This window comes from Misgurnus anguillicaudatus, chromosome 18 (assembly GCF_027580225.2).
Source record: "Misgurnus anguillicaudatus chromosome 18, ASM2758022v2, whole genome shotgun sequence".
NCBI classification, from domain to species: domain Eukaryota; kingdom Metazoa; phylum Chordata; class Actinopteri; order Cypriniformes; family Cobitidae; genus Misgurnus; species Misgurnus anguillicaudatus.
In genome coordinates this window covers 23391087-23414785 of record NC_073354.2, presented here as the reverse complement: position 1 = coordinate 23414785, position 23699 = coordinate 23391087, and the positions used below count along the sequence as shown (strand labels likewise).

The following is a 23699-nucleotide window of genomic DNA, read 5'->3' as shown; positions in this document are numbered from 1 at the left end:
CAGACTTAGAATGACTATCAAACATAAAGGCAGTTAAAATAACCATTAAATCTTTTTAACTTCCGTTTTTGATAAATTCGATTTGGCGCCATCTGGTGGATAAAAGCGGTATTACACTTTCACTTTGAAATTCGTCCAAAAAGGCATATTTATTAGTGAAATATGAACTCATAAATGACGAGATAACTCGTCAATGGCGGTGAATGAGTTAAAAAGTTTTCAATGATCCACAAATGTTTGCTGTTTTATCTGAAAAGGTAGAGACTGTTACTGCACGTGAACTCTTCGGTGGACTGTCGCACTGACGGTTTGGGTCTGCGACTGATTGTAAATCGGTCAATTGATTAGACATTTGAGTAGACATAAGGGCTTTTCACACTGCGCTTAACCCTGGGTTATCTTCGTTCTAAACCCCGCTTTTAACCCTAGGTTAAAGATTGTTTCACACTAGTGCTGCGTCCGAAACCGTCTACTTCCATATAGGAGTGAAAAGCAGTAGGCGAGGAGTAATATGTCCGAATTCATAGTATTCCAAAATAAAGTGAAAAGTCCCTGGATGACCTTCTACTTCGGGTTACTTTTTGAAGTGTGCATACGACGGACACTTCACTATCCCATGATGCCCCGGGAGAGGAGTTATCCAATTAAGAAGAAGAGGTATGCGGCTGTTTTCGCGCTAGAATGACTTGACGTGATGACGACGCATGTCACATGATGTATCAACATGGCGGATGTAGTACGTCCAAATCTCATTTTTTAGGAATGCACAGTGTGAAACGTCAGATTATGAATACCCAGGGTTATCTCTTAACCCCAGGTTAAGTATGAACAGTGTGAAACGTAAAACAGATAACCCAGGATTCCGTTAACCTGGTGTTTAGTTAACAATTTCCAGTGTAAAGAGCCCTATAGAATAATCCTCTGCTGTAGTTAAAAGTTCAAACGCGAACTGAATGAGCTTAATATAAAAAGGTATGTTAACCCTAAAATGAGGGGAACTCTGAGTTTTCCATCTTATAATAAACAAAATAAGAGTTCAAGTTTTAAAGGCGGGGTGCATGAACTCTGAGAGCCAATGTTGACATCTGAAATCACCTAAACAAACACGCCTCAACCCCAATACAATCTGGACCTTCTTTTGATAGAACCGCCCCACACATACCCAACCCAGGCAACGATGACGATTAGCAGACATGCCCCTTACTGCTGATTGGCTACAAGTGTGTTTTGGTACTAGGCCCGACTCCCTTTTCCAAAGTTTTTTTTCAAAAATCATGTCCTTTTTGAAACGACCCCTATACTGCTGCTCTTTAGCTAATTTTAGCAGTTAGTGTATCTAATTACTGTAGTTGCTTGCCTCGGTAACTTACATGACAACAATCCAGGTAAGAAAATGACAGACAAGTAATGGATATGATTTATGGTAAAAATGTTATAATTAGTATATCAGTGTTAACGCGAAGTTACCCCGATGAAGTCGTGACTGTAAATACAAGTAAATCGATGGCTGCCATTGTTTACGTTTATTCACATACAGCTCCTTCCTTTTCTCTGACGGTATTTCATAGAAACATAGCCCAAGATTGTTTCCACGTGGGCATCTGCATAACAACTATTCCGTATTTATTTAGGCAATACAAGAAATCACTCACTTCTCAACCTGCGGATGGCAGTTGCCCGCCCGCCGTGCGTTCCTCTAAGTGCGTGACGTCACATAAAAACTATCATTTGACTGTTGTATTTGTAAGGAATAATTGACGACGGGCCATTGAATTATAAGAAAATAATGCACACCAAGGTGGTAATGCAAAAGGACCGGAGTCAATTATTCCGCTTATACCACGGTTACCACAAACATTGCTCTGGTGCCTATTTTTAAGACATTTGAAAAGATAGGTGTGCGGTTTACAGAAAAATAATCAACACCCATAGAACATTTCTCAGCCAATCAGAATGCAGCATTCAACAGACTCGTGGTATAAGAATAATTAATGAGATGCATATATGAAAGTTTTAGGTGCGCTGTTTTGTTTTTTTATTAGTCATTTATAACTGTTTCATATAATTATGTTTCATATTATTACGCTTTCTTAATAATGCATTACATTTGCTGATTCATAGGCTACTCATTATAAGTTATTTTAAATTACTGTTATACAGATGAACAGTTAGTTAGGTTCATGTGAGCTAAATGCTGCTGAAGAGAATGTCTTCATGAAAATTCAAAAAATGTATACTTTTTGTTTTAAATAAGTTCACCCAACGACGACCATACGACGCCACAGCCTACAAAGAGCTGACACACAAAGGCTTCTTGGAATCACTACGCAAGTCTGCCGCCCCCATGTGGAAATGTTAAAAAAACATTTTAGTATGGGTTTCCATCACAAGCCTCGTCTGATATGTCTCGCAAGTCAACTCCATGTGGAAATGTAAAAAAAAAACATTTTAGTATGGGTTTCCATCACAAGCCCTCGTCTGATATGTCTCGCAAGTCAACTCTGACGCAAAACTCCGAAATTTATAAACAAGTCAAACGCAAAGTGAAAACAAGGATGTTTCGTTGGTGAGTTCTTGTTGCTGTGCTACAGATGTTATGTCAGGTAAATCAGGTAGAGTTCGCCAGATAAGGCACTGCATATTACTTCAAACCATTGACACAACCTTAATTATACTGAAGAAGTTTAAAATTAACTTACAGACGACGTAAGTTAATTTTATACTAGGCAGATAACCTACGTGGTCGCGTCTTTCTGGTTATCTTTCGACAAAAAAGGACGTTTAAACGAAAGAAAAGAAAATTTCCTGGAGTGAGTAGCCTACACTTTATACAGTACAACAAACAGTTACAATCTGCTGTAGGCTACCTCAGAGTGTTTGGACTGCTCCATATAACAGCACTGATGTCGTTTAGACAACAGACGTAAAATATCTGTATACATAAAATTACCTATTTGCGAAATGTATATATATTTTTATATATATAACGAATTCTACAAGATAAAACACGCGTTTGTAAAATGTATTAAATTTGAGTGTCCCCTAAAGTTTAGCCATGGACTCGTCCATTGACAACGGAGCAGGGCTCGTGCGGTGTCAGGTCTCTGACTCAATTGAGGTTTCAAGTGCGCGTTTCAGATGGATTGTGCAGAACGTTTTACTATTTGTAACTTTTTTATCCTTTTGTATTAAGTCAACACTTCGACTTTCAGAATAGGAATACGTTTTTGTAGTTTTATATAGTTTTTTGAAAAAAATGGTTGGGATTTTCCATACAGCGAAAATGTTGAAAGTTTTGTGAAAGAGAACACCCCTTTTTTAGGATTAGACTGGCTGAAGTCTTCAACCAAGACATTTTTACAGATTTCTCTTTAATTTGTATTGGTAAGTTAAATGTTTATTAACCCTTTTAACATCATTTCTTGTGTTTTATCAACTATGATGTTTTTCCTGTGCGCTATGTGTTTATTTGCGTGATAGCGGTTTTTAATCTGCTTCCTGAGAATGAACATACAGTTCCTAATACTAGCACAAAAACAATCAAATTCACGATAAATACTGTTAAAGAAATAGATATCTGAAACAGTGTGTTAGGTATTACACGATGGTAGGTGTGGCAGTGTCGTTTCTTTCAAATTTGTGAAAAAATATGTTTATTAGTTTAATATTATGTTAAAATACGTTTATTGTTTTGTCTTGGACTTTAATGCCCAGTCAAAACAACCTTCAACTTTACTTTTACTCCCACATAATTTTTCCCTTTATCCATACAGTAGCCTACATACGCCCTCCTACTTCTATGTATAGTAAAATGACTAATATTACCCGTGAATATAATTCATTGTTTACGTATTAGTTTTGAAGTTACATTTATACTGCATGTCATAGTTCCCTAAGGTTATTGAAATGTTACAGTGCTTCATCTTTTATTGCCATTTGATTAATGGAGTCTGAGACGAACAGTAAGTTGTTCTCCCAAGTAAGTATGTTGCCATTTGTAATGTTCACCTAGAGGTTATGAGTTATGATCACCTAGTGAGTAACAGCATGATCACAACAGGGGTAAGAGATCTGGCTTTCCACTTTTCCAATCAACTCTCTCCATGAAGCCTTGCAATCATCTCTGTGACACTTAACCTCGGGAACCCTGAGCCTTTATTTCTGTCTCTCATTCACGTCCGGTCTGATTTCTGGTCATAACAACCAAAATGGGTAAATGGCTTCTGTGAATTCATCCCCTAAATGGAAGATGGGCAATGACCTCATGACACTATTACATTTAGCGACATGCTTTTCCAGGAAAATACTCGGGATGCTCAGATGAGGGTACAAGCGGATTGTTTGTTTTCATGTGATTTTATGGTCCGCTGGAGCAGCAGAAAGACAGGGTTTTCTGTTCTACTGATGCTTTGACACCTGTCAAGGTGCATACCTGTTAGGTTGCTTTGGGAAAATAAGGCTTAATGAGCTTTACATCAGCCCACACACACGCTTCGAGTTAATGGAACTGATGTTTAAAAGTATGGGAAAAAATGAATACTGCATGTTAAATTGCTATGATATGTAATAAAACGAAATGTGTCACATGCTATTCCAAGCTACCCTTGCTTTGGCTCTGAGTGGGAGGATAAACGCTTGCCAACTTACTCGTCTTTGTTATCAGACAACTTAGACAAAACTTGTTAAAGAGCACCTATGTCATTGCTAAAAAACAACGTTATTTTGTGTATTTGGTATAATATAATGTGTTCACGTGGTTTATGGTTAAAAAACACATTATTTTCCACATACCGTACATTTTTGTAGCTCCAGATCTTACTCTCTTCCTGAAACGCATGGATTTGAAAAGCTCTGTGTCTCTGATTGGTCAGCTAATCTGTACGTTGTGATTGGCCTGAATACCTAAGACGTCAGCAGGAAATGTGACGCTCCTTACCATGTTTGAAAGATTCGGTCGCTAACAGGAGTTAACTTACAGGCTGTGAGTCCGAAGCGGGAGGAATTATTATAATGTCTGTCTTGTTTACATCACCAAACCCAGGAAGTAAACTGTTGCCTACAATCCGTGTGTTTGTTGTAGTCCAAGAAAAAAGATTTACGTTGGAGACGATAACTCGCGTCATGTAAAAACGTAAATCGGACAATATGTGCTCTTTAAGAGACAAAAGAGAAAGCGTTTTGCAAATAAAATATGCTTTCCTTTAGCTTAACCGGTTGAGCATGGTGCTAACAATGGTAAGATCATGGGTTTGATTCCCAGAGAGTTTGCCTGCTTATTCAGTCTAATAGTTAATGGTAAATAAACTTGGCTTGCTGTCTTTGAAGGGGGCTCGAACCCAAGGCTCGTCTTTAATCCCGCGTTCCAGGAAACCTGTAACCCGTGTTTTTCCAACCTTCTACCCGTGAAAGTGCACTGGAACGGCGGTCAAACCCTTGACTTCCCACCCATGAACTCGTACTAGATCGATGTACTCCCAGTTCCGAGTCGTGATTTACGAGCTCAAAAACGTGCCTGGAACGCAGCATAAGCTATGAGCTCAAACCCCACCTCCACACACACACACACACACACACACACATAGTAGAATTGCATAGAGGAGGAAAAGCGCAGAGATGGGGAGAAGTAGGGATGCCGAAAGAATTCTCGCTGGGAAAGCACAACATTGCTGCTTATATGCTTGTAATGATGATTGACGGGACTAAAGTCCTCCCAAACCTATGTTTAAAACTTTATTAAATGTATAGCTTAATTGCACTGTAAGTCGCTACAGAAAAAAACATCTGTCAAATGCATAAATGTAAATATAGGGTACTGGTTGAACTGTAGGGCTTTGTAGGGAAGATGTCTACTCTTTCATCGGCTTGAAGGAAACATGTCGTGTAAGTGTGAAATCTGGTAGCTAGGCACAACAGCTCAGTCAGCTTAGCCAGACTGGCAGGGTTGATGGTTTGGAGCTGGTAATGGGGCTAGCAAAGACAAGTTTGTGCAACTAAGCCAACCGGGAGTGAAAATGGAAACCAGGAATTGTGTGAAAGTCAAAGAGGAATGTTTAGTCACAAGAAGCATTTTAGGAGCTGTAACTTATTGTGACACGATATTCTGGTTTCATTCATTGGTTTCATGTTGATTTCAATCTTTGACATGGCCATATCGATGTTATATTTTTCACAGAACATTCTTTACAGAACATGTATAGGATGATTATTTGTAGAAAATTGTAAATCACAATGACTAGAGCTGGGTTTTCTTGGTCAAATATTTTCATCCTTAAGTGTTTATGTAAGAACAGTATTACATAATAACAGTATATTTTTATATCAGAGTGTGTGAGTGTCACTGGTATCATTTATGAAAAATCATCATTTGTAAAGCATTATGGTTTTTGACTAGGATGCTTTAAATCGTGAGGTATTGGAGCATACAGTAATACACCATCTGCTCTCCACCCACAATTCATACTTAGACGGTCTGTTCGGATTAAATTTTTGAAAATTGCTCAACTTTTCACTCTTTTCATCATACAGTATCTTTCATTTTAGCTCCTTTTCAGAGAGAACATGTGTGCCTGAATCTCAGCTCAATATACTTGCCCTTGCCCTCTGTGAGATGTTTCTGCTGGATTGGGGGCCCCTAGAGACCCTTCTTGTTTCATAATTGTTCACTTCGACAGCAGCACATGAAGCTAATGTTTTTTTTCTTCAGAATGGAAAGTTCTTGGTTTCTTGTGGCTTGGTGACTGTCTGAGGGGAAAGGGGAGCGAGCAGAAAGCTACGCCCATGTTTATATCTGCCTGCGTGCTGCCAGACCAGTAGCTTCAACCATGTGACTCCAACCTAGGGAGGAGCCGGGTTTGTAATAGCCCTGGCAAAGAAGCCGGCTGAGCAAAACGTTATTTAAAGAGGTGGACATGACGTCTACAAAGTAAAAATAAGTAAAAGAGGAAATGAAGTAGCTTCTTAAGAAAGTGCAGCCTTTATATAAAGCTTTTTTTTTTTACGTAAAAATGCAAGCGCACAAACAGACATTTATGGGATTTTTGGAAATTGAGAATTCTCATTTTATGCAACATAGTTTTTCAATAGGGAGAGTTTATTTAGCAGTGGTTTTATTCATGGTATGTTTCTGAAAACCAAAATATAGAGCCAAAAACAAGCATAAACAATACATTCAAAACAGGAACTATATGGGACAAAGCGACAATTCAGAAATGGATGGAGAGATTGCAATAGGAAGAAATAGTCGAAAAGACTGATTGCTTATGACTTACGTAACCTATCATTAAATTTCACCATTCCTGCCGCCCTCACATTTATATGGTCTTTATATGATTTGTGTAAATAGATCTGCCCGTGCCTCACTTTATGCCCACTCTTAAAGCCGTGAGCATAGGCTCACGTACAGTAAAAACACCAACTGTTCTAAATTACCCACACACATGTAAAAAAACACATCTTTCCGACATCTCCCTGGTAACCCAACCTGCCTGTACTGTTGCTAAGGTTGTCTACTGACAGTTTTGGACTATTAGCATCTCTGAATCCCTCACCGTATGCTTTTCAGCTCCCCTCGTCCCCTTTAACCTTATTTCCTCCCCCACTGTGAAGGAGGCAATAAATTCTCACCTTAACTAGGTTTTATATGGTTTCCATGGATACCAGTATCCACTCCTTCGGTTTGGAAGGGTTACACATTTTCCATTATTCTGAAACCAACATCTGACTGAGAAAACGTGAATCTTTTTTGTTGCCAGTGTAGAAGGTATAAAAGAGTCTAATTTAGGTTTAAAAATATCTAAGTCGCTCTTTTGTTTCTTTGTGCTCGTGCACAGTGCTAACAGGCAAACTCTGCGAGCAGCAAGGATCTGGAAAAAGTCTGCAAAAGAGTTTCAGCATGGGTAAACAGAACAGCAAGTTACGCCCTGAGGTTCTGAACGACCTACGGGAGAATACGGAGTTTACAGACCATGAGCTCCAGGAGTGGTACCGAGGTTTCCTCAAGGACTGCCCATCCGGTCACTTAACGGTTGAGGAGTTCAAGAAAATCTACGCCAATTTCTTTCCATACGGTGATGCTTCAAAGTTTGCGGAGCACGTCTTTCGCACCTTTGACACCAATAGTGATGCCACCATTGACTTCCGGGAGTTCATTATTGCTCTGAGCGTGACCTCACGTGGAGGCCTGGAACAGAAGCTCCGTTGGGCGTTTAGCATGTACGATCTGGATGGGAATGGATACATCAGCCGGGCTGAAATGCTGGAGATTGTACAGGTAAGACTCTTATACTGTGTCCTACAGTGTTTTGGGGTCCTGAAAACACAAACTTTTGAAGACACGTGTCAAAGTGCATGTTTTTGATAACAACGCCATGTCGTCTTCATGTAAACTATGTAAACGTGAATATGTGGTAATGGTGACATCATGAGCATGTGTTGATTTAGCCTATTAGGCATGCAGAAGCATGACCAGCCCACGGGACTGTGTTTATTAACGCTTTTCCAACAAGTAGACAAAATTTTGCATGTGATCCTTCAATTCGCGAGTTATCAAATTTTTAAACTAGTCATTCATTTGTGAATCAGACATTAGCGAAATATAAGCGTTATGTGCAAATTCCAGCTAGACAACGCAAAACATTTCCTCGCAGGATAGGATTTTGTCAACCAACCTTTCATCATTCTGTATCTGTTTTGTTTGATGAATGTGCAAGCTTGCCAGGAAAAAGCAGAGACTGTGCTTAGTTTGGCGACAGTGCGCGCGTGCCCGGCTTTCTGCTCATTCTCTTTCCGGCAATCATCAACAGTATCAATTAAATGCATGAAAAAATATATTATAACAGTAACATTATTTGTAAGCTCTTGTGGGTCACATTATTAAAATAATTTATAAGCTCTTGCAGGCCGCATAAAATGAGGGGCCTTGAGTTTGACAGCCCTACCCAAATGTAACATATCATACGTAGCCCTAATGTAACACACCATACACTGGTCTAAGGTGAAATACCAAACGTTGGCCTAATGTAACACAACATACGTTGCCCTAATGTAACCCTAGTTCATTCCAATTCTCAAGAACGCAAGTACAGAGGACGCATGAAAATACCCGGATGTGTTCTTGATATCGAGGATGCATTAAATGCAGACTTGCGTGCTGAAATCGCGTTACGCCCCAGAAGTCATTGCGGCAAAACAATGGCGGAGGTCAGGTGACCAACAGGAAGATCGCACGCATCTCAATTCTCACAAGTGCGTTCTGTGTTTTCGCGATCTTCTGATTTTGTTCTTCTGAGGTCGCCTGGCAAGACCAATCTCCATGAGAACGCAAGTCCGTTCTTTGCGTTCTTGGAATTGAGAAACAGCCACTGACATACCATACGTTGCCCTAATGTAACACACCATATGTTGAACTAACATAACATACATTACGTTACCATAATGTAACATACCATACGTTGCCATAATGTAACACACCATACGTTGCCACTAGGGATGTCACGAGAACCGATACTTCGGTACCAAGTCGATACCAATTTTTTTTAAACATGACGGTACCTGCTTTCTCTGGTACCAGAGGTACCGAGCCTGCGATACTCTTCCGGGACTGATGGGGGCAGCATATACGCGCATGTGTATTTGACGCTCCACAAGAGTTAAAGAAGACGAAGAACGCCTCGTTTGAGCACACAGGAATCTCTTAAGTAGTTTGTCGCTATCAAACATAGAATTTGGTAGTGATGGGAGAAATGAAGCTTTTCGAAGCTTCGAATCAATTGAACCAATTGCTTCGAAAATTGATTCAGTTTTTCGAAGCAGTTCGAAACACCACACACGCTGGTGACCCCTGATGGTCAAAATAGTGTAAAAGCAGATATGTCCTAGCATTTTACACTTTTTTTAAAAATATAATAGCAAGATTTGTATTATAATATGTAAAAAAAATTTTTTACTTGTTTTTAGTTTTATTTAGGGCAAACAAATCATAAAAACTAACTACCCTTTTAATTATGCACATTTTTTTCATTAAATCTGTCTATAAACAAAAAGTAGACAAAATGGCAGTGTTATTAGTCAGAAGGATAAATGTTTTATGAACTTTCATAATAAAACTGACACGAGTTCACCTTAACATATTAGACACTGGTCATGTGATCAACTCCCCTTAGTGGTGAACCATCGGATTTTCGAAACGTTTCAAAACGGTTATGACGTAATGAATCCTCGTTTGCTAAAATCACGTGACTTGGGCCAGTTTGAAACAAGCTCCGAACCACTGATTCGAGACAAAAGATTCGTAAATGTTTCGAAGCCTCATGAAGCAGTGCTTCGAAAACGACAATCACTAGAATTTGGCAAAGCTCTTGAAAGACAGACACCCCGATCTCTTTAAATAATTCAAGGTAAGTTTTAATTCACATTAACATTATATACAAACTGTAAAACTTAATTTTATACTGAAACCCAGACCCTATATTATGTTTGTTTGAGGCAGCTGGCATTAATGCCGTGTAAACAGCTAACTTTATGCTAGATGTTAATGTTTTTTGTAAGTCAGTTATTTGTTAATGACGCTGTGTTTGCAACATTATAAACTATCTATAAATGGGCGACCATGCATCGCCATTTAGTCATCCTGTCAGCAAAATGTAGCCTAATGTCACTGAATGAAGTATTAAAATGTTAAGGGTTTTTAATAACTATTTTCATCCTGCAACAATGCGAGTGATATTAAACTAATGCTTGCTTTTACACACTGTGGTACCGACTTAGGTACCGAATACCGTGTACTTTTTGTGGTATTGGTACCAAATACTAGATTTTTGGTACCGTGACATCCTTAGGGGCTGGACACACCAAAACTTTTAAACGCGGCTGAAAACGCCTTGAGGACGCTGAATGCCAGCTGTTTTTCAGCTGAGTGCCAGCTTTCTTCAGCTAAGCGCTTTGGTAGCTCTGATACGTCAGCTGCGAGACGGTTGGTTGCTGTGATACTTGTCCCGCCCCACCTCCACTGTGATTGGACGGCAGCGTGAGAACTGACATTGACGAGCGGAGCTTTTTTTCCAAAGTTGAACATTTTTCAACTCTCGGCGCTCAGCGCTGAGCGTGAAAAAACCGCCGGGCGCCGGTTTTCGGCGCGGAAGAAAACCGCTAGCTGCTGGCTTATTTGAAAAACGCTGAGCTTCCATTGAAAACAATTGAAAACATGCGCCGGCCGCGGGCGTAAAAGCGTTGGTGTGCACGCCCCCTTAGTTGCCACAACGTAACACAGTAACACACCATACACTGGCATAGGTAACATACCATACTTTGGCCTAATGTAACACACCATATGTTGAACTAACGTAACATACACTACATTACCATAATGTAACACACCATACGTTGCCATAATGTAGCATACCACAAGTTGCCACAATGTAACGTACCTTACGTTGCCATAATGCAGTGTTTCTCAAAGTGTGGGGCGGGCCCCACTGGTGGGGAATAGGAACATTACAACTGGGGCGTGACAAATTGGTGTAAATTTAGTCATTTTTGTGCCCATATCTAATTCCTTTATTTATTGACCATATACTCAAAACAACACATTTAAATATAAGCCTAACTTAAAAAAACATCAGACTGTAAATAAAATGTAACGCAAAATAATGAGTTAACATTGGAATGTTAATTAAAAAACAACAAAAACTAATGTGGAGAGGCGCTATAAAAGTTAACAATGCATAAATTGGTGACACGGAATCGAAAGAAAACTGGAGATTCTGCACCAGCAGAGAAAACCAAGACAGACAGTGGACCTAATCAACCAAAAACCCAGCCGAAAAGAAAGTATGATGACTTTTGTCAGATACAAAATGCAAACAAAGTTGCATTATTATTATTTACTTTTGTCTTATTTCATGCAAAGTGCTAAAATATTTGCATATTTTTGTTTATAAAGCCTACTTGATTACCATTTTGTTGGGGTGATTGGGGAAAGGTGGGGTTCAGAACCCTGCCATAGAAACACTGCAACGCAACACACCATGCGTTGTCGTAATGTAACGTGCCATACATTGGCCTAACATTGCTTACCAAATGGACATTCAATTCAGGAGAAACCCTGCAAAAAAGAATGCTTATTCTTAACACAAAGAAAAAACTTTTAAGTTTTTCACTACATCATCATCATGTAACCATGGCCTAAGGCCTAATATAATTCATTTTTTCCACAGCTGGTTAGGGTATCAAGCAGCCAGCTGTTATTTTGCCTGTGCACTGTACAAATGAATGCTTTTGCATAAGCTATACTGTGTATTCTTAGACAAACTGTAAGACAAACAAGTCAAGTACTTTCTTCATTACGTCCTCGTTTTACGTTTAATTCGAATTCTGCATTTTGCTTCCCAAGTCATTGATTTCAGAGCAGCTTGTTCCATATCAATATTGGCTCAGTCGAATGTTTGGTGATACAGACCTCCTGAATAAACAGATCTCCTCAATCAAGTGTTCCACAGGCCATATGGTCTTGCCACAAACGGTGGCCAAACACAAAGGCTTTGTTCACTACTTCAAAGGGACTGTTGACTCCAGTGTTAATAACATAGATGGCTATTTTACAATGATTACAGATATTGATTTTTACAGCAGTTTAAGAGACAATGGAAAGTATGTAAATAGTGTATAATGAAGATATAATGGTGTGATGCAAAAGCTGCTAAACGCCACCTCTGTCAAAAATTAGATAATAATATTATACATTCATCAAATGCGTTCGCTTTAAATCCACTTAATCCCACGTCATTCAGAGTCTGATAAAAAAATTCTTAAAAGAAAACATGTCAGACGCACTTAGAGGGTTTTGCTTCGGAACTCATCATATGGTTTCTTACGACTAACATATGTTTGATAATCTTATAGGCAATTTATAAAATGGTGTCATCTGTGATGAAGATGCCCGAGGATGAGTCAACTCCAGAGAAACGAACAGACAAGATTTTCCGACAGATGGATACAGATAATGATGGTAAGTCTTCCTCCTGAGACCCGTCTCCCACTCACCGTTAATCTTAATGTAACTCGAACACAAACTGTTAATAGAATTGAATTACAGATCTAACTAATTAAATTTATTCAGCATCCAGAATTTTCTCTTTTTTTTTGGAAAAATATTTTTACAGAACAATCTATTTGGACTGAACTGTGGAAATGGTTTTTTTCTCATTCTGTAGGCAGACTTTCTCTTGAGGAATTCATCAAAGGTGCCAAGAGTGACCCTTCTATCGTCAGACTACTGCAGTCTGACCAAAGCAGCACCTCTCGACAGTTATAAATACAGGTTTAAAAGCAGCTGACAGGAAGTCAGTTACTCACACGCTCACTGAAAAGACCGAAACATTCGAAGTGACGAACTACTACATACTTTTCTCCACGTTTAAGGGTAGTTAACAGTTTAAGCATCAGTATTCCAGCATGTTCTGTATTGATGAGATATGTATAATGCATGGGCTTTGTTTGCATTATAAGGGATGACCAAAAAACATATTTTTAACTGTTTGCATTCCACGCAAGGATGGTAAATAGTCTGCAAATCTCGCTAATTTGGCCAAAACATGAAGTGTAGTTTCTCATTCCTTAATCTGAACCACTCCAAAACACCATTTACATTGCCTGAGCATGTCTTAAACGTGCAAATACTGCTCATCGTAGTGCTTTCATCAGGTGTCTTTTGGCCGAATGCCATTTTGTGCTACAGGTGGTCTAGCTACATTTGGAGCAAGTGTTGCTATCCGGCTTATTACTCTTAATGTATTGTTACAGAAGTGGAGCACGTTTGGCAGTGTTTGTTCTCAGGAGTTAAGTAAATGATTTAAGATGTAATATTGTTGAACTGTTTTCAAGTGCAATAGCATATATTCAAAACCTGGTTGGCTTTTCCATAAAGCCTTGGAAGTAAAAAACTGAAGCCATCAGCATTGGGTCTGCTATGGTGGTTTAGTCATTAATATTTTAACACTGTTGTTCATTTGGCCATATGGGGCAGATTAAATGACAGACAGGTGGTTAGTTTTCCCTCATCCTTTCTCCAGTCCAGTGTCAAAACAACACAGAAGCTGTAGCGCTATAAAATGTAGTAAAACATTTTTAATTTTATTGAAATATGTGTCTGCAGGTTTTGTTAATGGAGGGAAGTATTTTCTTATTGTTTTACTTGTGGGGGTACTGCTTTTAATTTCTTTATATGCATGTGTGGTATTTCTGTGCTTTTTCTGTATTTTTTCCTCATATTTTTGCTCTAAAGTGCAATGCCAAAACAAATATTGTACTGGATATATTCGATTTATGAGTCGTTTCTAATTTCGTCCAGTGTTAATTGTACTGTAAGCAATGATGGTTGAAAATAATGCAGCTGAGAATGGGACGTCTAGCCATATTTTTGTGAAGCCAAAGCACTGGTGCAAACGGTGTAAATGTCGCATCCTTACGAATGAAAAATGTACTGCATGAATAAATCACTGATACAGTATATTGTATATTTGCCATTTAAATCATTGGTGTTGACTTTTTTAGTGCTTGTTAAAGGGACACCCCACTTTTTTTGAAAATATGCTCATTTTCCAGCTCCCCTGGAGTTAAACATTTGATTCTTGCCGTTTTGGAGGCCATTCAGCGGATCTCCGGGTCTGGCGGTACCACTTTTGGCATGGCTTGGCACAATCCATTGAATCTGATTGGACCATTGGCATCGCGCTAAAAAATAACCAGAGTTTTGATATTTTTCCTTTTTTAAACTTCACTCGTGTACTAAGAACAACGGAAAATTAAAAGTTGTGATTTTCTAGGCAGATATGGCTAGGAACTATACTCTCATTCTGGCGTAATAATCAAGGACTTTGCTGCCGTAACATGGCTGCAGGAGGCGCAATGATATTACGCAGTGCCTGAAAATAGTCCCCTGCTATTGAAAGACACTAAGGGTGTCTGTCTTAGTACACAATGTAACTACAGAAGAGTTAAGTTTTAAATGGGAAAAGTGTTGAAACTCTTTGGTTGTTTTTTTAAGCGTGATGCTGGTGGTCTGGTCAGATTCGGTGGATTGTGCTAAGCTATGCTAGAGGTGCTAGCGAGAGCCGGAGATCGGCTGAGTGGATTCCAAGGTGGTGGAAATCATGTGTTTAACTCTAGGGGAGCTGAAAAATTGGCATATTTTCAAAAAAAGGTGGAGTATCCCTTTAAGTGTTTTATAAGTGAATGAAATGGTCATCAACTTGCATCGCTGTAATAAAATGTAGCCGACTTACTGTATTATTTTGGTTTTATTTATTTTCATAACAAAAAACAAGCTGTGTAAGAAAAATCTACACGATGTCCACATTATACCCTGTCCAGGAAATGATGAATTGGGCAACCTGGGATGCAAGCTGGCTCAGTAACTTTAAAAATATGTAATCGAAATAGGGTCACAGCAGAGGGAGAAAGTTAAAACAAGAATAACTACGCATCTGATACCTTACATTCAATAAGATTCTCTTCCAGAAAGACGTTAACTTTATGGCAAAATTCCTATCTAGATCAAGGAAAAACAGGGGCAAAATGGATAGTTGGAAATCAGTATATCGAATCACGATTTAATCCATCTCAATGAAATAGATATTTTATATAAAACAATCATGTACTCTTATAAACCTCTGTGTGACATCCGTTTACAGCGGAGTGTACACAGAGAAAATAAGCAGACACCAACATTTCCGGGTCACCATCCTGACTCAAACAGGCACTAAATATGCGTTTGTGAGGCAGAGCTTAACACAACCATTGACGATGCCTCTTATTAAACTAAGGGAAGAGTTTTTGTAAAAGCTCACAACCATTTGTTTTATTTATATATTTTCTGGAGCCCTAAACAATTTCGTGTCCCAATCATCCCCTCATCCATGGGAGAGAAGACATGGGCATTATTTGGGTCTAGAGTAGTTTAGACCAGGCCCTCACAACTCATCCTTTCCCAAATCATCCAGATCCACATCACTCAGGTCAATGTCATCCTCCACAGGCAGCTGAACGACAGAAAAACAAGTTAGAAACAAAAGAGAATCATGAATCCTCTACATTGCACTCATGGTTTTTTACTTACCACTCCATCTTTCCCATCCCATGGCTCTACGGTGTTGATCTTTGGCAAGGCTCCGCCTCCCACTGTAGCAGTGGAGCCACGGCCGACAGAAAGTTCTCTGGAAAAATAAAGACATTTACAGTTTAGCAACATTAAACAGACTGACATTTAGGAGATGCGTAATCAACAATGCCTCAAATTTACTGTGTGTTAACACAATTGACGTAAAACTTTGTTTCCAATAACATAAACTTGGCTCCGCACTTTATTACCTGAGGAATTCATGGATGCCCGTCTCACTGAATGAACCTTTGAGCAACGCAAACTTCATTTTGCGAGCATTAATGGCTGCCATGGCAGGATAGCCAAATCCTCCGATCCCGAGAGAGGCTTCCAGTTCCATCTGTGCCCCTGCCTCGGTCCACAACCAACCCCACAAGGAGAGAGAGTTAATGATATATGTGACTGTGCTCCTCTATCTATTCCCTAAAGTGTTGCATCTTTCACACAAGCACCAACATGTACTAGTATTATTTACGGGCAGGCTGATTTCAACATGCATTTAATCTGATCTAGAAGATGCTATCAAGTCTGACCCCCACATCTTCTTCTTGTTTTTCTCTGCCATCATCTTCATAACCTCCAGGTAACCGTTTCTTCCAGATGCACCTGTAAATATTAAGAAAATCCCACTCAATAAACGAATGTATATATATCTTAAACAAATAGGTTTACATTGGAAAATGTGCAGGAGATCAGTTGAATGTCTATTTCAATTACAAAAGTGGTAAAGGAAGCAAAAATCAATCAAGCAAACTTTTTAAAAGGGTTGTTGACCCAAAATTAACTCTGACATCATGTACACATCTTCATGTTGTTTTGAACCTGTATGAGTTTCTTTCTTCTGATGAAAACAAAAGATATTTTGATAAATGATGTTAACCACACTGTTGATTGTTCTTATTGACTTCCATAGTAGGGAAAACAAACATTATGGATGTCAATGGGGCTTCTGATCAGTTTGGTTACAAACATCCCTCAAAATATATTTTTTTGTTTTCATCAGAAGAAAATAACTCATGCAGGTTTAAAAGATGTTGATTAAATGATGACCTGTCCCTTTAAATGTCAATTGTCATTTTATCGTACCCGTGTCTAGAATGTGAGGCAGTACAGCTACAATACACAACTGGTAATCCTCGCAGACCTTCTTCAATGTATCTTCATTAAGAATCTACAGGAAATGAATTGACACAAATTAAGGATTTAATGAACAACAAATAACACAATTTATACCACTTTCCTTATCTGACATAGTAAAAGTTCCTACAATCGTTACGGTTTAATTCCACACACACAACTGATATATGCCTTAAATGCACCTGTGGTTTTGGATGAGGCACTTTTTTTATTTTTTAAAATAACCAAGAAAATACCTCCTGAAGCTCTGGAGCAGGGATGTTGTCAGAGAAGAGGTCCAGAGCACGAGCGACAATGTCAGATCGTGTACGTCCTCCCTGATAGTCCTCTGGCTCCTCCCCCTTACGAAAGACCTTAATGGTGGGGAATCCTCGAATCTGCAAAACCAAACCAAATTCAAAATAATTCAGTGTATTAGTTTTTTAATCAATCATATTTGAAATCTGTATAACCAGAAAAACTATTGGAATGTGTTACTAACTGTGAGCGTATAGTAAGCACATGCATATCATTACAATAATTTTAGTCAACAAAAAAGATATGAAATCAGTGGCAGCAGGTGACTTTTTTTCGAGGGCACAGGATGTGAAGCTCGTCACAACATGTATTTAGCCACCATGCTTGTGGCTCGTCATTTCAAAATATGTGTTTGCCGCGTCACTTATGTGCATGACGTGTTATGTCCAGTGTTGGGGAAAGTTACTTTTAAAAGTAATTTATTACAATATTAAGTTACTTCCCCAAAAAGTAACTAATTGCATTGCTTCTGTTACTTTTAAAATATTTAAAGTTACTTTTTATTACTTGGCTGAGGCTTGATCTCATTCAGACCTTGCAGGTGTTTTTATGACTGAGAAGTTCTGCATTCAGAAATTGCACATTTCCATCGCAAAAATATCATGTAATATATAGTGCATAATTCTGTGACTGCGTCCAGTTTAATTCAGTACGTTGTGTTGTTTTGAAATCAAATTAGTCAAACTGAAAAGTAACTTGCATTACTTTTTTAAAAAGTTACTCATATTAATGTGTACCTTATAAAGTAATGCGTTACTTTACTCGTTACTTCAGAAAAGTAATATTATTACGTAATGTTACTTGTAATGTGTTACCCCCAACACTGGTCGTGTCAAAATAAATGTCTGCGGCAGATGCTTTAAAGGAGTTTTTGACAAAAGAGACGTTCACGTTTGCCTGATACTTGCTTAGTCTTAGGGGTGCACCGATATATCGGCCGATGATGCTTGCTATGCTTCTCAATAAATTATGGTGAAATGGCACTAAATGCAAAAGCCAGGGGGCGCTCTCAATATGGGCAGCAGCAGAAGAACCATTACACACGCAACTTCAGGAAATGGCAATATATTTATATTTATATATATATATATATATATTTATATATATATATATATTAATATTTTTAAGCATATATTTTTATTGCTGTTCTTCAAACCTTTTCAGGTATTTTCATGATAATGAAGAATATGTTTATGATTATGTTTGACGAGTGTTGCTTTTTCAAATGCATGTTATAAATGACTCAGATCGATAAGGACTTACTGATCAAAAGCCGTAGTACATGAAATAGCTTTGGATAATATTAGCTGTGCGATTCAGAATAGTTACTATTAGCGTATATCGGCATTTATCGTTGCATCCTTACTTAAAAGCGCGGTGCACGATTTTTGAGAAACGCTTTGGAAAAGGGAGTCGGGCCGAGTAACAAAACAGACTTGTAGCCAATCAGCAGTAAAGGGCGTGTCTACTAACCAACACCGTTGCCTGGGTTGCGTATGTATGGGTCGGGTCTATCATAAGAAGGTCCAGATTCTACTGGGGTAGGGGCGTGTTTGTTTAGGTGATTTCAAAATGTCAACATTGGCTTTCAGAGATCATGCACCCTGCCTTTAATCTCATGCGTTATTAGATTTTAGTGTTAAGTTAGTCTTGAGAGTATTTTGTAAAAGTGAGCGTCTTTTATAATAAACCATTTTGACGCATGTGCAGCAGGCAGGTATTTTGAAATGAAGCATGATGAACATGGTTCACATGACGCAACGAACACATATTTTGACATGAGAAGTAACACACGACACTCCGAACACATATTTTGAATTTGCGCCCCTCGAAAGAGAAGTCACTGGCAGCCGCTGTATAAAAAACTGAAACTTACCCCATAGCGGCTCGCCAAACCCTGATGAACGGTAGCATCCACAGCTCCTAGTTTCACTTTACCCTTGGTCTGCTCTTTGACTTCTGTAGCAGCTGCCGTCCATTCAGGCTCAAGACTGGAAACATTGAGGAAAGAGTCAACATAGGACACAAATGGTATCATTGTGTCTAAAGACAATGTAATGATGTAATAGACTGTGCACTTGATGCAAGGCACAGCACATAACATATTATGAAATGACTCAGAAATGACTTACTTCTTGCAGTGTCCACACCAGGGAGCAAAGAATTCCACCAACCAGACATCGTCACTATTCAGCACGGTACGGTCAAAGTTATCATCGGTCAACTCCACCACATCCTTCTTATTGCCAGGACCCCCTCCACTCTAAACACAACAGAACCAATCAATCAAGAGCAGACAAATAAAGTAACAATATAACACAAACAAAATCACAACTGTGCGCTTCCATACCTGTCTGCCATGGTCTGAACCACCAGTCTTTCCACCAAGCCTGTCTTTAACCAAGGAGCGGAGAGAATTCAGAGCTGCATCTACAATGGCCTGACTGGTACGACCACCTAGGACAGAGTAAGTACAAACTTCATTTAGCATTCCCTACGGAGGAGCCATTTATTTTTTTAGTTAAGAAAAATTGAAAGATTTTTTATAGAATGCTGCACTGAACCTTGATAATCTTCTGGTTTGTTTTTGTTGGCCCCGAAGACCTTGATAGTTGGGAAACCTCGGACCCCATACTGGCCACCCAGAGAGTTGTGCTGGTCTGCGTCTACAGCACCCACCTTCACGATTCCCTGAGAAAGAACAAAACAGATATCAGCAATCAGTAAAAATGGCTTTGTTTGAGATTATACAATATTGAATTTTTACTATTATAGTGTAAAATAGACGTCTTCTGCACACATAAGGTTTTACCTTTAAAGCGGTAGCTGCTTTCTTCCACTCAGGAACCAAGTTCTTGCAGTGGCCACACCTTACAAGACAAACCATAAGATGTCAGGTATGTTCATGTGTGTGTGTTATGCAGAATGCAAACAAATGAAATGCAAATCAAGCTTTTGGGGTCCACCCACACAACACTATGAAAAATGCATTTAACCAAAATGTGGCCAAAGATTCGAAACCAACTGAAAACTTTTAATAATACACTGCTATTAAAACGATAATAGAGCAACGGTTTATGCTTAACATGCAGAAGTTAACCACCATTTGTACTTCAGAAAGTGAAGTAACTGGAGTACAGAGATAAACGTATTCAGGAACCAGCAAACTTACCAGGGGGCATAAAACTCAATAAGCCAAAGACTATCGCTCTGCAAGACCTCTCTGTTAAAATTGGATGGGTTGAGTTCAATCACATCATCACTGGCAGAGTAGAGACCATGGACCGAGAGTACAGTCAAAGAACACGCCAACACACCTGTGAAACAAGAAGAGAGAGAGAGAAAAAACACATATAAAGTGTACTTTTCCCATCATGAAGGGAGTATTGCATAGCAGATCTTCATTGGTTCACTGTTTTGTAAATCAAATCATGAATCACTGAATATGACATATAGTTTACAGACTCAATACATTGAGAGTTAGGTAAAGAGGAACAACGTTTTACAATACAATACAATAATTTTAACCAAAATTGTGTTTATACTGCTTTTAGTAAATTGGCAAAATTCCTTTCGTCTATTTCCCTGTTAGCATGTTAACCGGTTTCCTCCAAACTGGAATTCTACATTTTATGTGCATATACATCCCGTTAGGCTGTCTACATTTATTGCAAATAGACTTAGGTCTTTGCATTAATGTTAAAACAACTTACCCAACAACGCTCGCATGATTTCTTTTTGTCAATATCTTGCTGAAGTCTTCTTCAAGCTATGCAATGCTATTCCTCCACACACTCAATGCTCTTGGAAGCGCATCACCCACCCGGTCTCCAACCAAAACTAGAACACAGTCGTACCGTGGCCCGCTCTGATTGGCTCAAATCTACCCGGAGACGAACTCAGCCAATAGGAATTCGACGTGTAGTTCTGTGGCTCGGCAAAGTACGGTGGCCGAGAGGTAGCAAATACGGCACAGAGCAGACCGATCGAGAAATGCCGCCAAAGTACCGCGAGAGCGATCAAAAGCTGTGATCTTGAAGCGCTCTCACGGTACTTTGATGTCATTCGTCGAACAGTCTGCACAGCGACGAATGATGTCCTAAATAGTTAATTATCATATAAGGGTATATAAAGCGAAACAAAAATATGATGACATTTTTAAACACTTTGCATTAATGTGATGTAAAACAAATGCATACATAATTAAGACACAATATATAGAATATGTATGAATTATTTATTACATTAACTAAAAAAGCATGAATAAAATTAGTGCAAATTATTTTCTTATGTCACATTGAACATATTGGTGAGCACATTGCCCAATACATTTTAACTTGAGACCTTAAAATTTATATATATATATAGTAGTTATTTACAAGAACGCCTCATTACAGATAATGTTGCCAAGTTGTGAACACTTGCAGCTCTTAAAACTAAATCTGAGTATACCATGCATTAACAAATTAATTTAATCCACAATGCTTACAACTGATAACTTAAGTAGTGTTTTGTGTATGCTATATTATTATGGTGATAATATGTGATCAGCCTGAGATGTTGAAGATCTTCTGGGTCACAGCAAAAGGTAGAGAAAAGAAGAGGAGGCCCAAAAAAATGAGCCCAATAATGCAGAGCAGAGTCAACACTATCCCAAACTTATATTGTCGCCAAGCCACGATGCACGTCACCCGTATTGGACTCAACAGCCATGACAGGTTGGTGGTTGGACGACTGTGATATAAAAAAGCACAGGGTCACACACATGCATCACACTCACACACAAAATCTATTTAAATGTGGACCTAATGGACTTCTATTGTTAGGGTTAGGTAGCAATAATTATTATAATTATGTATACTGTACAACCTAACACTTAAAAAAATCATATTTTTGAATTTTGAAAAACCATTTGTTTACATACTGCACATTTAGTTTTTTTTAAATGTGCCCCATTCTTATTTTTTGTCAGAATTGGCTCATTTCTAACCACAAATTTGTATCCAAATAAGTGTTTATTACACACAAATAGGCATGTTTTTATTTCAAGTTCATTTTATTGTCTTCATACTAACAAATATAAATAAATCAATATTGCACACATACAAGAATGAAAAATACACCCTTTTTTATATAAACAGGCCAAAATCAGTGCAAACAAGTCCATTGTCAAATTTAATATTAATAAATATAACAACAATAAATATCAAGCAAACATAAAATAAGTAAATGTACACGACAAGCAAAATAAACTACACTCTAAAAATGTCTGGGTCACCCCTGACCCACAATGGGCAAATACTGGACAGAACACGTGCTGGGCCAAAAATTGACCCAATGCTGGGTCATTATACCCCATGGTTGCATAACAACAAACCAACATTGGGTCATTTTTAACCCAGCACGGGGTAGATTTTGGCCCAGCATGTGTTCTGTCCAGTATTTACCCACTACGGGCCAAAAATAACCCAGACATCCTTAGAGTGTAACAGTAGGAAATATAGAAAACAAAAATCCAGATGTACTACCTAATCCCTAAACGACAAATAAAAAATATTATTTTCCTTAATTATATCTGCATGATTCTCTGAAGCAGTGGTTCCTAAACCAGTTATTGGAGGACCCCAAAATCACAAATCGTTGTCCCTAATCAATCAAACCTATTTGAACTCCTCACCCTAGTACAGTAGTTTGTTGATATGGGTACTTAAAAAGTCCTGCAATGCATTCTTAAAAATAAAGGTGCTTAAAAGGTTCATCACAGCTGTGCCTATAAAAACCACATGTGGTCCCTTAAAGAACCATTCAGTACATTTTAATTATTTATAGAACTTTTTCTAACTAGAAACCTACGGTGGCCTCAAGGTGCAAATATAAATTACAATGGTAAATTACTTATTTGCAAGATTAAAAACAAATTTACAAGTTTTTTTAAACAAATTTACACGGTTTTTTAACAAATGTACAAGTTTTTTAACAAATTTACAATGAGTGAATAAATGTACAAGTTTTTTTTTTACCAAATTTACAATGAGTGAACAAATTTTCCAAGTTTTTTTTAACAAATTTACACGTTTTTTTAACAAATTTACAACGAGTGAACAAATTTACA

The 23699-nt window shown here is 38.4% G+C and overlaps 3 protein-coding genes across 16 annotated transcripts in view; 1 reads left to right on the top strand and 2 right to left on the bottom strand.

Moving 5' to 3' along the window:
• Nucleotides 1–1298: 1298 nt before the first annotated feature.
• hpcal1 (hippocalcin-like 1) lies at nucleotides 1299–14525 on the top strand. 3 transcript variants are annotated; one of them, XM_055186580.2, is made up of 4 exons: nucleotides 1299–1385; nucleotides 7830–8269; nucleotides 12898–13003; nucleotides 13209–14525. In XM_055186580.2, the coding sequence occupies exons 2-4, from the start codon at nucleotides 7892–7894 to the stop codon at nucleotides 13307–13309; spliced, it is 585 nt and encodes a 194-aa protein (XP_055042555.1). In that variant the 5' UTR covers nucleotides 1299–1385; nucleotides 7830–7891; the 3' UTR covers nucleotides 13310–14525. The 3 variants fall into 3 exon arrangements, with proteins under 3 accessions (XP_055042555.1, XP_055042553.1, XP_073712231.1); XM_055186578.2 differs by lacking the exon at nucleotides 1299–1385 and adding an exon at nucleotides 3095–3384; XM_073856130.1 differs by lacking the exon at nucleotides 1299–1385 and having other exon boundaries at nucleotides 7496–8269.
• Nucleotides 14526–15274: 749 nt separating this feature from the next.
• Nucleotides 15275–21459, bottom strand: pdia6 (protein disulfide isomerase family A, member 6). The gene is made up of 13 exons (XM_073856129.1): nucleotides 21301–21459; nucleotides 20760–20904; nucleotides 20400–20457; nucleotides 20152–20278; nucleotides 19938–20044; nucleotides 19720–19850; nucleotides 19464–19578; nucleotides 17527–17667; nucleotides 17240–17324; nucleotides 16694–16759; nucleotides 16363–16528; nucleotides 16112–16208; nucleotides 15275–16034 (listed from the first exon to the last, which is right to left on the bottom strand). The coding sequence occupies exons 1-13, from the start codon at nucleotides 21314–21316 to the stop codon at nucleotides 15966–15968; spliced, it is 1323 nt and encodes a 440-aa protein (XP_073712230.1). The 5' UTR covers nucleotides 21317–21459; the 3' UTR covers nucleotides 15275–15965.
• Nucleotides 21460–21805: 346 nt separating this feature from the next.
• The window catches only part of otofa (otoferlin a), a 94450-nt gene continuing 92556 nt past the window's right edge, over nucleotides 21806–23699 (bottom strand). For 9 of the 12 annotated variants that reach the window (XM_073856125.1, XM_073856126.1, XM_073856113.1 and 6 more), the window contains one exon: nucleotides 21806–22321. In XM_073856125.1, the coding sequence (XP_073712226.1) occupies nucleotides 22135–22321 (187 nt within the window). In that variant the 3' untranslated portion in view covers nucleotides 21806–22134. Of the gene's footprint in view, nucleotides 22322–23029; nucleotides 23437–23699 lie in introns of those variants that run through there. The other 3 variants (XR_012358659.1, XR_012358660.1, XR_012358661.1) reach the window with 1 other exon arrangement.

Excerpts from the sequence above, each read along its gene's own strand:
- hpcal1 (XM_055186580.2), top strand. The coding sequence starts at position 7,892 with ATGGGTAAACAGAACAGCAAGTTACGCCCTGAGGTTCTGAACGACCTA. Across the intron at positions 8,270-12,897 it reads AAATGCTGGAGATTGTACAG|GCAATTTATAAAATGGTGTC; the intron begins GTAAGACTCTTA and ends ATAATCTTATAG. Across the intron at positions 13,004-13,208 it reads GATGGATACAGATAATGATG|GCAGACTTTCTCTTGAGGAA; the intron begins GTAAGTCTTCCT and ends CTCATTCTGTAG.
- pdia6 (XM_073856129.1), bottom strand. Across the intron at positions 20,045-20,151 it reads CAAACCAGAAGATTATCAAG|GTGGTCGTACCAGTCAGGCC; the intron begins GTTCAGTGCAGC and ends ACTCTGTCCTAG. Across the intron at positions 19,851-19,937 it reads GTTCAGACCATGGCAGACAG|AGTGGAGGGGGTCCTGGCAA; the intron begins GTATGGAAGCGC and ends TGTTGTGTTTAG.